At 36.1% G+C, this 13,303-nt stretch overlaps 1 protein-coding gene across 1 annotated transcript; it reads right to left on the minus strand.

Annotated features, from left to right (window-relative positions):
- Window positions 1-289: 289 nt before the first annotated feature.
- Window positions 290-1,912, minus strand: LOC130465404 (uncharacterized). Its single transcript, XM_056834147.1, has one exon. It carries the CDS (start codon window positions 1,910-1,912, stop codon window positions 290-292), a length of 1,623 nt encoding a protein of 540 aa, XP_056690125.1.
- Between the last annotated feature and the right edge of the window lie 11,391 nt (window positions 1,913-13,303).

Here is a 13,303-nt window from a genome sequence, read left to right on the forward strand (position 1 = left end):
AGGATTCTCGCAGTTTTCTATCTCATTTAGGATTTATGTTGGAGTACAACACCTAATTCTGACAGGTTTCTATCTTTTATGACTTGCCACTTTTAGAAGCTACTCTTTACGGCAGTTACTATTTTTAGAAGGTTTCCATAAATAGCAGGTTTCTATAAATAGCAGGTTTCGGGTGAAACGAGAAGGGTGATTGAGATTCGTTATTTTATAGGAGATGCGTTGTCAAGTGGAGATTTACGTTTTCATCATCGAACCTTTCCCTTTCGGGAATGGGGACAAAAGTGGGTGTCTACAACTCGACCTTTTCTTGTTCCCTCAATATATCAGTCCCGCTAGGACGAGATGGAGCTTCACCCCACTCGTTAGTTCCGAACTTCTCACAAAACATGGAACCTTGAGCTCGATATGGGTGATCTGCGGGTAACCATTTTCTATACATACAATAACATATCTTGCTCCCAAATCTATCAGAAGGCGTGAAATCTATGCATACTGGACATGCATTGTAACCTTTTGTGCTCAAACCAGAAAGCATTGAATAGGCAGGAAAGTCATTAATAGTCCAAAGAAAAACCGCTCGTAAATTAAATTTCTCTCTACCAAAAGCATCAAAAGCTTCAACCCCCGTCCACAACAATTTCAATTCATGCACTAACGGTTGCAGATACACGTCAATATCAATTCCGAGACTTGTTTTTCCGGGAATAAGTGTGGATAAAATGAAAGAAGATGGTTTCATACATAACCATGGTGGAAGTTTATAAGGAATCAACATCACCGGCCACGTACTATAAGAGGTGTTCATTAAACGATAAGGATTAAACCCATCACTCGCAAGACCTAATCGAACACTGCGAGGGTCTAATGCAAAATCGCTATGACGCTCATCAAATGCTTTCCAAGCTAAGGCATCCGATGGATGCCTCAAAATCTTCTTATCATGTTCACCCAATCTCTCTGTATCATGCCATCTCATCTCTTCCGCTGTTTCTGATGACATGTAGATTCTTTTTAGCCTCGGGATAAGAGGAAAATATCGCATTACCTTAGCTGGCACACTTCTCTTCAATGTATTTGTATCTCCATCACTTACATCGCCACTCATACCCTTAGTTCTCTTCCACCTTGATGTACCACAAACATGACACTTGTCTTTCTCTAAAAATTCCCCCCAATACAACATACAATTATTCGGACAAGCATCAATCTTTTCATACCCAAGTCCCAATTCTTTTATCATTTTCTTACTGTAATAATAAGACGAGGGAAAATCAAGTATTTGAGGAAATGCATCTAAAATTAGCTTTAACAGCATATTAAAAGATTCAATAGACCAGTGATTCATACACTTCAAGTGAAACAAGTGTAAAAGAAAAGATAACTTTGAAAAATTGATACACCCCTCGTATAATATCTCCTCAGAAGCTTCAAGTAACTTCTTATGTGTCGCATCTTCTTCTATTGTAGAATCATCATATTCAACATCTGTTTCATATGTCACTGTTTCCTCAATCCATTCATCATCCTCTTGTGCTTCAAAAGTTTGGCAATTGGGAGGCATATTAACACTAAAAGCTGATCTTAATAGTCCCCCCATATTATCTCGACCAATAAACCCACTTTGATTACCGGGGAATCCTTCACTAGTACTCCCTCCATCACTCTCAAACATACGCTGAGCCATATCCCCTTTCCCATGAAAGATCCAATTCTTATAAGACTTATAAAACCCTTTAAACAAAATATGTCTCTCTACTTCATTTATCGGAAACCATTTATCCACCTTACAATTCTTACATGGGCATCTAATTTTTCCTAGGACTAGATCTTGCTTGGCAAACTCAATGAATTGCATACATCCATCAATATATTTAGGGTGGCTAGTGGGTAGATCGATCCAACTTGTATCCATATCTATATGAAATAAATTTAGTAATAAGATAAATAAGTAATAATATAATTCATGTAATAGGAAATATTTTATAAGTGCTTACTAGAACGTTATGATCTTCCTTAGAACCTTCATATAGCATATAACTAGTATAGGACCCGTGCGATGCACGGTTTATATATTTTAACTTTAAGTGCAAAGTTAAATTAATTTAGAAAAAAGAAACATATATAGAAAAATACGTAGATTATTTTATTCTTTTTCACGCATTACCCATGATTTCATATTAGGTATAAAAATCAGTTATCATCCTATACTATGAGAGATGTCAATTCTAAACCTGAACCGTTGAACCCGTTGGGTTGGTTCGATCGTTTAGAACCCAGACCGTTAATAACTCGCGAGCTGGAACCCAAAACCAGATCCGATTATATTCAACCGGAACCGACCGAAAAATATTAACCCAATTAGATTTGAAACCCGATAACAAACCATTCCAGCAACAACCAAAACCGAATGGATCTGAAACCCGTTAATAACCCAATCCGCTTCAATCCGAACCGTTGAACCCGAGGAAAACCCATTGACAACCCGAACTGTTTTAACCCGTAACCTGCTTAATTGGAACCATTTACAACTAGTAACTCGTTTGATTGGAATCGTTTACAACCCATAACCCGTTTAATCCCATTACCGATTTTAAATTCTTAACCCTTATAAAGTTAGTTATTGGCTTTGTCCCAATTTAACAATTTAACATCCCTATATTCGATAAATAATCAACTTTTAGCCTGCACATCCGCACCCGTCTATTATTCTCATCCATACCCCCTCCATCAATGATAGGAATGATTTTCATCCCTTCCAATCCCCGTTTTGAGAGGTGCAAAAGAAAATGCATCCCCTCTTCATCACCCTCCCCCGTGTATCCACACCCGCCTGAAACCCACCCCTAGACTCAACTTTTTTTTTTTTTAGACAATTTTGAATTTTAAAACTCTATTCTAGAGTATTTGACCGGGGAATCCTTCACTAGTACTCCCTCCATCACTCTCAAACATACGCTGAGCCATATCCCCTTTCCCATGAAAGATCCAATTCTTATAAGACTTATAAAACCCTTTAAACAAAATATGTCTCTCTACTTCATTTATCGGAAACCATTTATCCACCTTACAATTCTTACATGGGCATCTAATTTTTCCTAGGACTAGATCTTGCTTGGCAAACTCAATGAATTGCATACATCCATCAATATATTTAGGGTGGCTAGTGGGTAGATCGATCCAACTTGTATCCATATCTATATGAAATAAATTTAGTAATAAGATAAATAAGTAATAATATAATTCATGTAATAGGAAATATTTTATAAGTGCTTACTAGAACGTTATGATCTTCCTTAGAACCTTCATATAGCATATAATTCAAATATGAAATAGTTAAAAATATAATTTACATAGGAGATTAATTAAGTGAAATATTAAAATTATGATGTCCGTCGTTCTTCATCGCCATTGAAATTCTTCCCTTCGATGAGGTTTTCTCTTTCTACAGTTCGTCAAATTTATAACCTATCTTATTTTGATGTTCTTCTATTTTGTAAATGTAACCCTATAATTTACAATCATTTAATTTAATGTAGTTATAATTTGTAATTTATAGGTGTTTCCTGAGAAAGAAGAAGATGAAGGTGTGGGTTAGTCTTTTTTTTTTAATTAATGGTATAAGGTGTTATGTAAATAGTGTATCCCTGGGTATGCTAATTATGTCTAATGAATCAAAATTAGAGATAAATTATTTGTCAAATTGGGTATTTCTTAATATTTTGGGTTGTTTTTGGTTATAAGCATAACTGAGTTTAGTCTTAGCATAAGTTTGATTTGTTTGGAAATGTTTCACACACGAATTAATTTCTATCAAAATGATGGTGTCTTGCAATATAATACGGAGTACTAAATATTAATTTTCTTTTAGTCCAGTATTTATTTATTTTCTCAAAATCAAAACAAAAATAAAAGTACTAAATAATATTTAAACATTAAAGAAAATTTTAGGTCAGAGATATTAGGTAGTACTCCCTCCATTTCTTTTTGATGTATCCATTTCAGAAAGTGGGGAGTTTTTAAGAAAATTGGAATCTTGGTTTGTATTGGTATAAGTGTAATGATTGGGTGTAAGAAAAATGATTGTATGTAAGAGATTATAATAAAAAAAAAAAAGAGAGAAAATAATAAAGAAATAAGGTAAGAGAAGAGGAGTGATAATGATGGGTGATAAAGGAGGTGAGAGAGTGGGTATATGGGGAAGGGAAAAGAATTAAATAATAGGGGTGGGGAAATTTAGGTGGGAATATGGGTAGAATCTTTAGGTATTTTGGTAATTAGATAGAAATATAAGGGTATTTTAGGATAAAATGTATGTCCAAAAATAGAAACGGATACAACAAAAAGAAACGCTTAAAATGGAAACGGATACAACAAAAAGAAATGGAGGGAGTAGTAAAATGTGATTATAATTTATAACTTTGAATTTTTCATAACGCATTTGTTTAATTAAACTTTTTTACATTTTATTTATCACGTGCATTAGCACGGGCATACGCTAGTTTTAAATAAAATGAATGCATACTTAGCACCAAATACAAAATTAAAATAAATTGAATGCATTACATATTGGCAGCAACTCAGGTAGTAAATCAGGTAGAACATAACCAAACAAAAAATCAAAGCGAAGAAACAACAGATCAGCTAGATCAGGAGAACAATACACTAGTAGCAGTAGCAGTAGTAGTTCAATATCACCATCAAGCAATAGAAACAGAAGCAAGTTGTAGCAGTAATAACATCGACAAACAACCAGTAACATCACCATCATCAAAAAATCAAAGCGAAGAAACAGCAGCAAGCAGTAGCAATAGTAGTAGTAGTTTAATATCACGATCAAGCAATAGAAGTTGAACATCACCAACAAGTAGTACATCACATTAACTGAAACTTAGCTAAAAAAAATTAGAAGAGAAAGATTTATGCACCTGTGAGAAGAGAAGGCAATACTAATCAGCTTGGTCCACTAGTCCTTACAAACCTTCTGATGAGCTACGCACACAAAAAAAAAGGTTTAACAAATTAAAGTTCTTGTTCAACAAGTAAAAAACACAATCAGTGATAAAACAAACTCAATTGTTGTAAGAATGCGACACTAAATAGGATATAGGTGTTCGCTCATAATGAAAATCAGTTTAAGAATTTCAGATACACAAGATTATAATGAGCAGAAATTAGTTCAGAGTTAGGTAAACCAAATTAACCAATCCGACGACCCTTTACCATCTCTAGTCTGTACGAGTACTGTAATGACTATAATGACAGCACCAGGAGATCAGTGAACAATCTTCTGGAATAACTAAAGAATAAAGCAACTTAACTAGTTGATTTATGAACTGTTTTCTGGCTAAATATAAAGGTGGACTTTGACTAGCTGATTTATAAACAGCTTTTCGCTTAAATAAGATGGAAACAAGATTGAATGCTGGAAACATAAGATTGAATACACAGGCAGTATTTTTATAGATTGAAGCAAGCTATATTGATAAATAATATATAGTTCCTGTTCCAGAAACATTTGATAAGCTAGAAGGAATCTTTTGATCATCCTGAAATCAGACACTTTGAAGTAGTGCTTTACTGCTGATTCCTTCATGCATTCTCGTTTGAACAGCTTTTACAGCTGCTACTCGTGCTGCATTAGCTGCTCTACTAGAAACTACAGTATACTACTCGTAAAATATTGCATAACACGCTTTAAGACTTATTGAGTTCAAAATTCAATAATTCTGCAAATATCAAACAGAGACCATATGCATCACGCTCAAAGCACAAATGAAAACAATATTTGATAATGCAGAAAATTCATCACAGAATCATCAATCCGGTGTCAACTCCTACATCCAAAAACACTAATCATATTGTACAACAATTCCAACAACATACCAAATATAAAATTCAGATTAGAGTGCAGAAACGGATGCACGGCAAGCAACCAACACAAAAGCTAAACAACAGCAACAGATGTAACAGCCTGCATCCAACAGTCATGCAAAACAGGATAAAAAAAACACCTAAGGACCTAAACCAGCAAGGAGAGTCTTCTGCAAGCATCTCAAATAGGAAATAAGCACAGAGCACCAATCTATAGAGTCTGCTGCCAAATACAGCTTGTAATCAAAACAAGAAGCAACCAAAAAGACAAAACAACTAACCGAAAATCGACAACAACAAAGACGAATAATAACTCAAAACAAGAAAGATAGAAAGGAATAAAAAGTCACATGATTAACAAGCAAAATGCAAACTCACTCAACAGTACCATTGAGCCTCGGCTATTTCAACAACCTAGAAAGCTGCTATAGCAAAACAAACACTAGGAAAGAAAGCCTCTATTCCTGCACTCGTAGTAAAAAAGACTTGAAGCTTCTGAAAGCATGAATGTCTAGTTCATTTGATTATGTTAGCCTAATTATAAAGAATGCAAAAAATCATAGGTCTTTGTAAGGAAGAGTGCCAAAATTGCAAATAACTTTCTCACAGAGATTGAGGCACTTAACAATGAAAGGAGACATGCGAACAAGATTTGCTATGAGCATGACAGGGCAAACAGATATTCAGTGGAATAGTGAGCCTAGCCTTCTATTCTAGAGAAAATCATTATATCCCGGTCAAAGATAGCTTCCAGTTGAAAGCTCTCCATTTAAAGAGAAACTTTCGACTTCCAAATGAAACTGACAAATTTTTATTAGTTAAAAGAGGCACCTAATAGGCTAATATGCAGATTTCTCTCTTCCCCAACCCCTCTCCAACAGTAAATCACTGTCTCATCTAACTGCCTTGCATCTCAACCCTAATCGTTTCGGCAAAAGCACCTAAATGACAATTACATGCTTAAACAGAATTTTCCAGAGCTACCCCATATTTCAACAGATTTCATGAAACGCATTCCTACATAAAAACCATTTACATACATCCTCCGTGCTTTGTATTACCATAATAAGGATGGAAAAGAAAAAAAATCAAATTTTGCCCAATACCTTTTGGTTTGAAGGAAGATACATGGGCTCCATATTACTGGTATGATCAAAATCTTCAGTTTTTAAATTTCATCATTTGAGTGTTATCATCAAAATCTTCAGTTTTTAAATTTCATCATTTGAGTGTTATCATCAAAATCTAATGTCATGTCGAGTGACAAGAAAGCATCTAAAATATAATATGCCTCGACTATATTCCTAGTTTCAGTTTTATTACAAATCAAAGTTAGTTAACATCCCCCCAACAACCTTCCCTCCCCATCTTTCTGGAAGACCTAATTCTGTTTAATAAATAACAATAAAAAGAAGAGTCCTGTTAATAACACTTAAGCTGCAACAAAATCAAACAACACAACTCCTCAACAAGCTTAGGTAGACCCTTCAAAAGTCTCTCTACAAAGTCACATGATAGCTTAGCCTTCTATTCTAGAGAAAATCATTATAACTAATCCCGGTCAAAGATAGCTTCCAGTTGAAATCTCTCCCTTTAAAGAGAAACTTTCGACTTCCAAATGAAACTGACAACACATTGTGCAATAGGGGATACTGAGATGACATGACAAAACCATAAACATCATAAAACACCTAAGATAAAAAACAACGTTCAAACACACAAATTTTGCAACAAAAGTGTAAAAATATAACAAAAAAAAAAAACCTTGAAGAATTTATTGGAGTGAATTGGACGAATTTATCTCACTAACCAAATATCTACCACGATATGTAGGCAATTCTTTTTGCAATTACGGCAACAAACAAATATGGGCAACAAAAGTTTTAAAAAAAACTAACCTGGAAGATCTAATTACTGTCAATAATTGAGCGAAATTATCCCGTACACCAAGGAAACAGCCCCAAATCAACCAGAGGATGCTCGAAGTTCTCCACAAAAAATCTCCAATTAGAAATAACAGCAGCAAATTTATTTTCGAATTTGATGGTAGAATTGTGAATTCAGTTGGGATTTTCCATAAATATATAGAATGAAGAGTGAGATAAAAGTGGGTGAACTGAGAGAATTGAGGGACTCTGTTGGGCTAACGTACAGGTTGAAGACGAAATCCAAGGAATTCGTTAATGTTGCTGAAGGTGAGGAGGAGTGAAGACGGGAAAATCTGATGAGGGTGGTTAGGTTTTGCAGCTAGCAAGGTCCTTGAGGAGGTTGAGAGAAACGTGGGAGGTGGAGTGAGTGTAAAGCGGGATTCTCCCAAATTTTAGAGACTTCGGCGGGAGATATTTTGGCCGAAATTCACTTGGTAACAGACACGTGGGTTCCTCGTGTCTTCATTTTGCAAATATCGACGCTTTATGATGTCGAAAAATATTTCGACAGTATAAAGCGTCGAAATTTGCAAATTCTGAATTCGCGCTCCATAACCCATTGCGACTATTCCACACAACGTCGAAACTAATCCGTCTAAATATATAACGTTTTTTTGTAGTGGCCAAAAACGTCTTTACACATCTTCAAAACAAAAATCAAAAAGCAATTACAAACATCTTTCAATTGCTTTTGGGCTCAGTCTGTACCAAATGCCCTAAAAGTCCATCCCATTAATGACACAGATTAACCTAACTAATCTGCCGTCATAAATATTCTCAATATCTTTCAAATTATCTCAAATCAAAGCCAGGGGTCAGCGCTGCTAGCAGCGCAATCCACTGGACCTGGCGGTCCACGCTTGACCCAGCGCTAACTGTTGGCCTAGACGGCTATTACATTTCTTTGACCTAATTTCTACGCATTTCCTATAAATAGCGAAGAAATTAGGTCATTAATCACAGCTTAATCACGCACTAAAGAGACTCTTTTCAACTTTAAGCTCTTAAAGAATCTCATTTTCATTATTACATGCTAAAAATTGCATTAATCATCTCATAATCGCTCATCAAATTTAACCACAATTCGGCCCCTTACGTGATTGTGCCCTATTGAACACTCGTAAATCCCTAAGAACCAAAAAAACTTATTAAATCCATTTAATTTCGTAATTATCATTTTCTTTTCATTAATTAATTGGTGTTTATTCCACTAATTGTCTAACTTGTGTATTATGGTGTAGGTACAATTTGATTATTTAATTACATACTAACACCTTTCTTTGTAGGTTTCAATGTGTGAATTCGTGTATTAATCATGGATGTTTATTATCACTAACTTGTTGTATCTTGCAGATTTTTGTTAATACACGGATCATAGATTATTTGTATCATAACCGTTTAATTAATTCAGTGAGATCAAGTGATGGGAACAGCTGGATGGAGCAATGCTCCCGATAAGTGAGTTCTAATCTATATTAGGCTCACAACTTACTTTTGACTGATCCTATAAGGTCACACCATTGGCATGTAACAGATCACCGGATTAAATGAATCGGAAATTCATTTAATAGCTTTTCGGGAATATAGTTCGGAAAAACATAAATATACGATATGGCGCTGGATCGGAATCATATATCATATTGCGAATATTAGTAAGCTAGGAGAAACGAATAATCGTATCGTACAACGATGAATAGTCAAGTACTATACGATAAACATTCGTCGTAAGGCATTGGACGCGAATACGAGAAGGCAACGCTGCCGGCCCGACGAGCCAGCGCAACGAGCAAGGCCCAAAGCCTTTGGCTGGGCGTGCGCGGATCAGCAGCAGCGCACACAGGGCGGCCCAAGGCCCAGCGCCTGTGTGGTTGTGCGTGTATGGGCTTACAAGTAAGTGTTGGCCGGTCTTGGCCTTGTGCCTTGGTCGGTTGGTTTTATAACCGAAAGGTTATAACACTAATCCACCCTTATGTTTTTCCATACAATTTTGTAACCTAATCTGTTTCTAACCTAAACACAGAGAAAACCTAAAATCTCTTTGTTCCTCCGGTTAGAAGTGTTCTTCCCAGAAAGCAAACAATCTTGAGTGACTTCTAAGCCATCGATCTCAAGACGGATCTGAACGTGTCGGTGAACCAAGTAGAGGAACGACATCTTGAGTTCTTGTTCGTGTTCGTGATTCGTTGAACTAGGGAAAACACACTACAAACGTAAGTATTGCTTAATTTGTACTTTATACATGCTTCCTGGCTTTGTGGTTATTCTGCTATCATGTTATGTATTTAACTGTAAACCCCTACAATTTGTGTGACCCTACGGGTTCTATCAAGAGTAAGTTGTGGCATTAATATTATTAATTCCACTTGAACTGAAGCGACCTCTAGCTAGGCATTCAGATCACTTGATCTCACTAAATAATTAACTTGTTTAATTAATACTAAACCGCATTTATTAGACTTAGCATTAAATGCATTAAATGCAAACTTGGCCAATGCAATTATTTCCTTCAGCTCTGGCATTTTGGAACCCGACCATTGTGCCTATAGCAATGATGCTCCTGGTGTAGCTACAACTGTACCACCAGCTAAGAATGGGACCTCTTGGACCAACATATTCCAACGCCCTCCTCTAACAGGTAAGGGGGCATCACTCCATTTTGTTTCTCCCACTGTTAAGGATGGAAAGAAATTGGCGCAATTGCATAAATCCTTGGTTGATAAATTGACTTATAAATGGCTTACTCCCCTTGTACTATATGTTGTGGGTGAAGTACCTACTATTGCTTCTGTAAAACAATATATTTCTTCTAATTGGACCCAAGTTGGGTCCCATAATGTGTTTTTATATGATGATGGCTATTTTGTCATTCAATTTTCAGTGCTCATAGGGATGTTGTCATGTGTGGTGGCCCTTGTACTTTCTTTACCAGGCATGTTATTCTTAAACACTGGGCAACTGATTTTAATTTCTATGAGGAAGTTCTTAGGGTCATCCCCTTGTGGATTAAACTACCTAATCTACCTCTGAATTGTTAGAGTAGTGAATCATTAAGTAGAATAGCCAGTTTGTTGGGTAATCCTTTTTGTGTTGATGATTGTACTACAAGGCAACATGGAGTTAATTTTCTTTGCTAGAGTTATAGTTAAGATGGATGTCACTGAAGCTCTTCCTGATCATATGTGGATTGAGGACATTAATGGTAGAGAATTCAAGCAACATGTTTTGTATGATTGGAAGCCTTCCTACTGCAATAAGTGTCAAATGTTAGGTCATGATTTCTCTACATTAGTTCACAAGAAAGACCGGGTTCAGAAGAAGGGGCCACCAGTGGTTAAGAAGGTTTGGGTCCCTAAAAGTAGCCTGTGGTTTCTCAGGTTCTCTCAACACATGTTACACCTATGGCTACACCTGTACATCAAGCCATGCCTATGACTCAATCTGGTGTTAATGCAGGGTGGAGAGTGGCTACTAAGAAAACTAGAAATTAGGGTGTTCCAGCTTCTACTAGTAACAACTTTAACGCTCTTGATGAGGAGGCTACAGATGAAGAGGATGTTAATAACACCATGGAGATCTCTCACAAGGTGAACACGTAACCACCTCCCCTTATCCTCTGATGGTTAGCTTATGCACTTGGAATACTAGAGGGTTGAATGACCCCTCTAAAGTTACTGAGGTAAAAAGTAAAAAGTAGAACAGTTAAGCTATTCTCAATAAGTTCTCATGCATTGGTGTTTGGAAAACAATTACAGTGTTAGTGACAAAGGGAGGATATGGCTTGGCTGGAACCCTGGTTCAGTTACAGTCAAGATTGAACATATTCATGAATAGTTTACTCATTGTGCAGTCCATAATCATCAAGGTCTTTTTGAATTCTTCTTTACAGCTGTTTATGGGCTTCATACTAATGATGACAAAAGTCAATTATTGTAGGTTGATTTAGGTGTACTTAACAGCTGTAACACTCCTTGGATGTTCTCTAGAGATTTCAACACTATTCTTGATGCTCATGATAGAATTAATGAGGCATCAGTTTCATTGTCTAGTATCAAGGACTTCACATAATTTGTGGATAAATGCATTCTTTTTTAGCTTAATAGTAGTGGTCAGTTCAACTCTTGGCATAAAGGTGGGGATTGCACTAAAACTGCAGGATTGATATGTACCTTGGGAGTTATGAATGGATGAATAAGAAAGGAGTAGTGTGTACAAAGTATTTGAATCCTGGTATCTCTGATCACAACCCAATTCTTATCAACTGCCTACCAGAGGATGAAGGAGGTGGAAAACCTTTAAATTCTTTAATTTTCTAGTGGACCATCACGAGTTCTTGCGTATTGCTGAGCATAGTTGGTAGCACAAATACAAGGGCAGTGCTATGTTTTCACTATGGGAAAGGTTAAAGTTAACAAAAAAACAAGATTAAACACATTAATCACAGAGAGTTTAAGGGGATTCGGGATAAGATTGATCAAGCTAGGCAACAACTTGAGATAATTCAGACTCAACTTCAATCTCATACCACTGATGGCTTTCTATTAGTGCATGAACAGCTTTGTTCTGCAAGTCTCATAAAGTGGTTAAAGGTTGAAGAGTCAACTTTGAGGCAGAAATCTAGACTGTAGTGGTTGCATAATGGAGACTCTAACAACAAGTTCTTCTTTGCAGCAGTAAAGGAGAGACATAGGGTTAATATAATATCCGTCTTGTTTGATGCTAATAATAAAAAGTTGTGAAACCTGAGGATATTCAGGCTAAAATTTTACAGTTTTACACCTCTCTTCTTGGTTCTTGTGCTACTCAGTTGCCTATGATTGATGTTCCCATAATGAGAAGTGGCCCTAAGCTGAGTTATGAGGATAAAGTTATTTTATGTCAACCAATTACTAATGTTGAAATTGATGTGGCTCTCAAAGGTATTCATGATTGCAAAGCTTCAGGGACTGATGGACTAAATGTTGTTTTCTTTAAGAAAACATGGCCAATGAGTAAGCATGACATGTATAAAAGGGGTTTTTGTCCAGAAGAAACTTCTCAAGCAAGTCAATTGCACTTTAGTGACTTTTGTCCCTAAGGCCCCCAACCCCTCTAAGGTTAAAGAATTTAGGCCAATTGCATGTTGTACTGTTGTGTACAAGATAATCTCCAAGATTTTGACTTCTAGACTTCAAAATGTGGTTGGTGTAGTTGTCAGTGAGTGTTAGGCTGGGTTTATTCATGCTAGACACATTTCTGATAATATTCTGCTAGCTACAGATTTAGTTAAAGGGTATAATAGGAAGAATCTCTCCCCAAGGTGTATGATCAAAGTAGAACTTAAAAAGGCAGATGACTCCATTGAATTGAGTTTTCTCATAAATGTAATGACAAAGTTGGGGTTCCCTACACTGTTTTTTGATTAGATTTTTGCTTGCCTCACTTCTGTCTCTTAGGTAGTGTTTGGAAACGTGGAATTCATTTAAAATGATTGAGTTCAATTCCAGAATTTGAAATCTTGTAATTCA

The sequence above is a fragment of the Spinacia oleracea genome, chromosome 1 (assembly GCF_020520425.1).
Source record: "Spinacia oleracea cultivar Varoflay chromosome 1, BTI_SOV_V1, whole genome shotgun sequence".
Taxonomy (NCBI): Eukaryota; Viridiplantae; Streptophyta; class Magnoliopsida; order Caryophyllales; family Amaranthaceae; genus Spinacia; species Spinacia oleracea.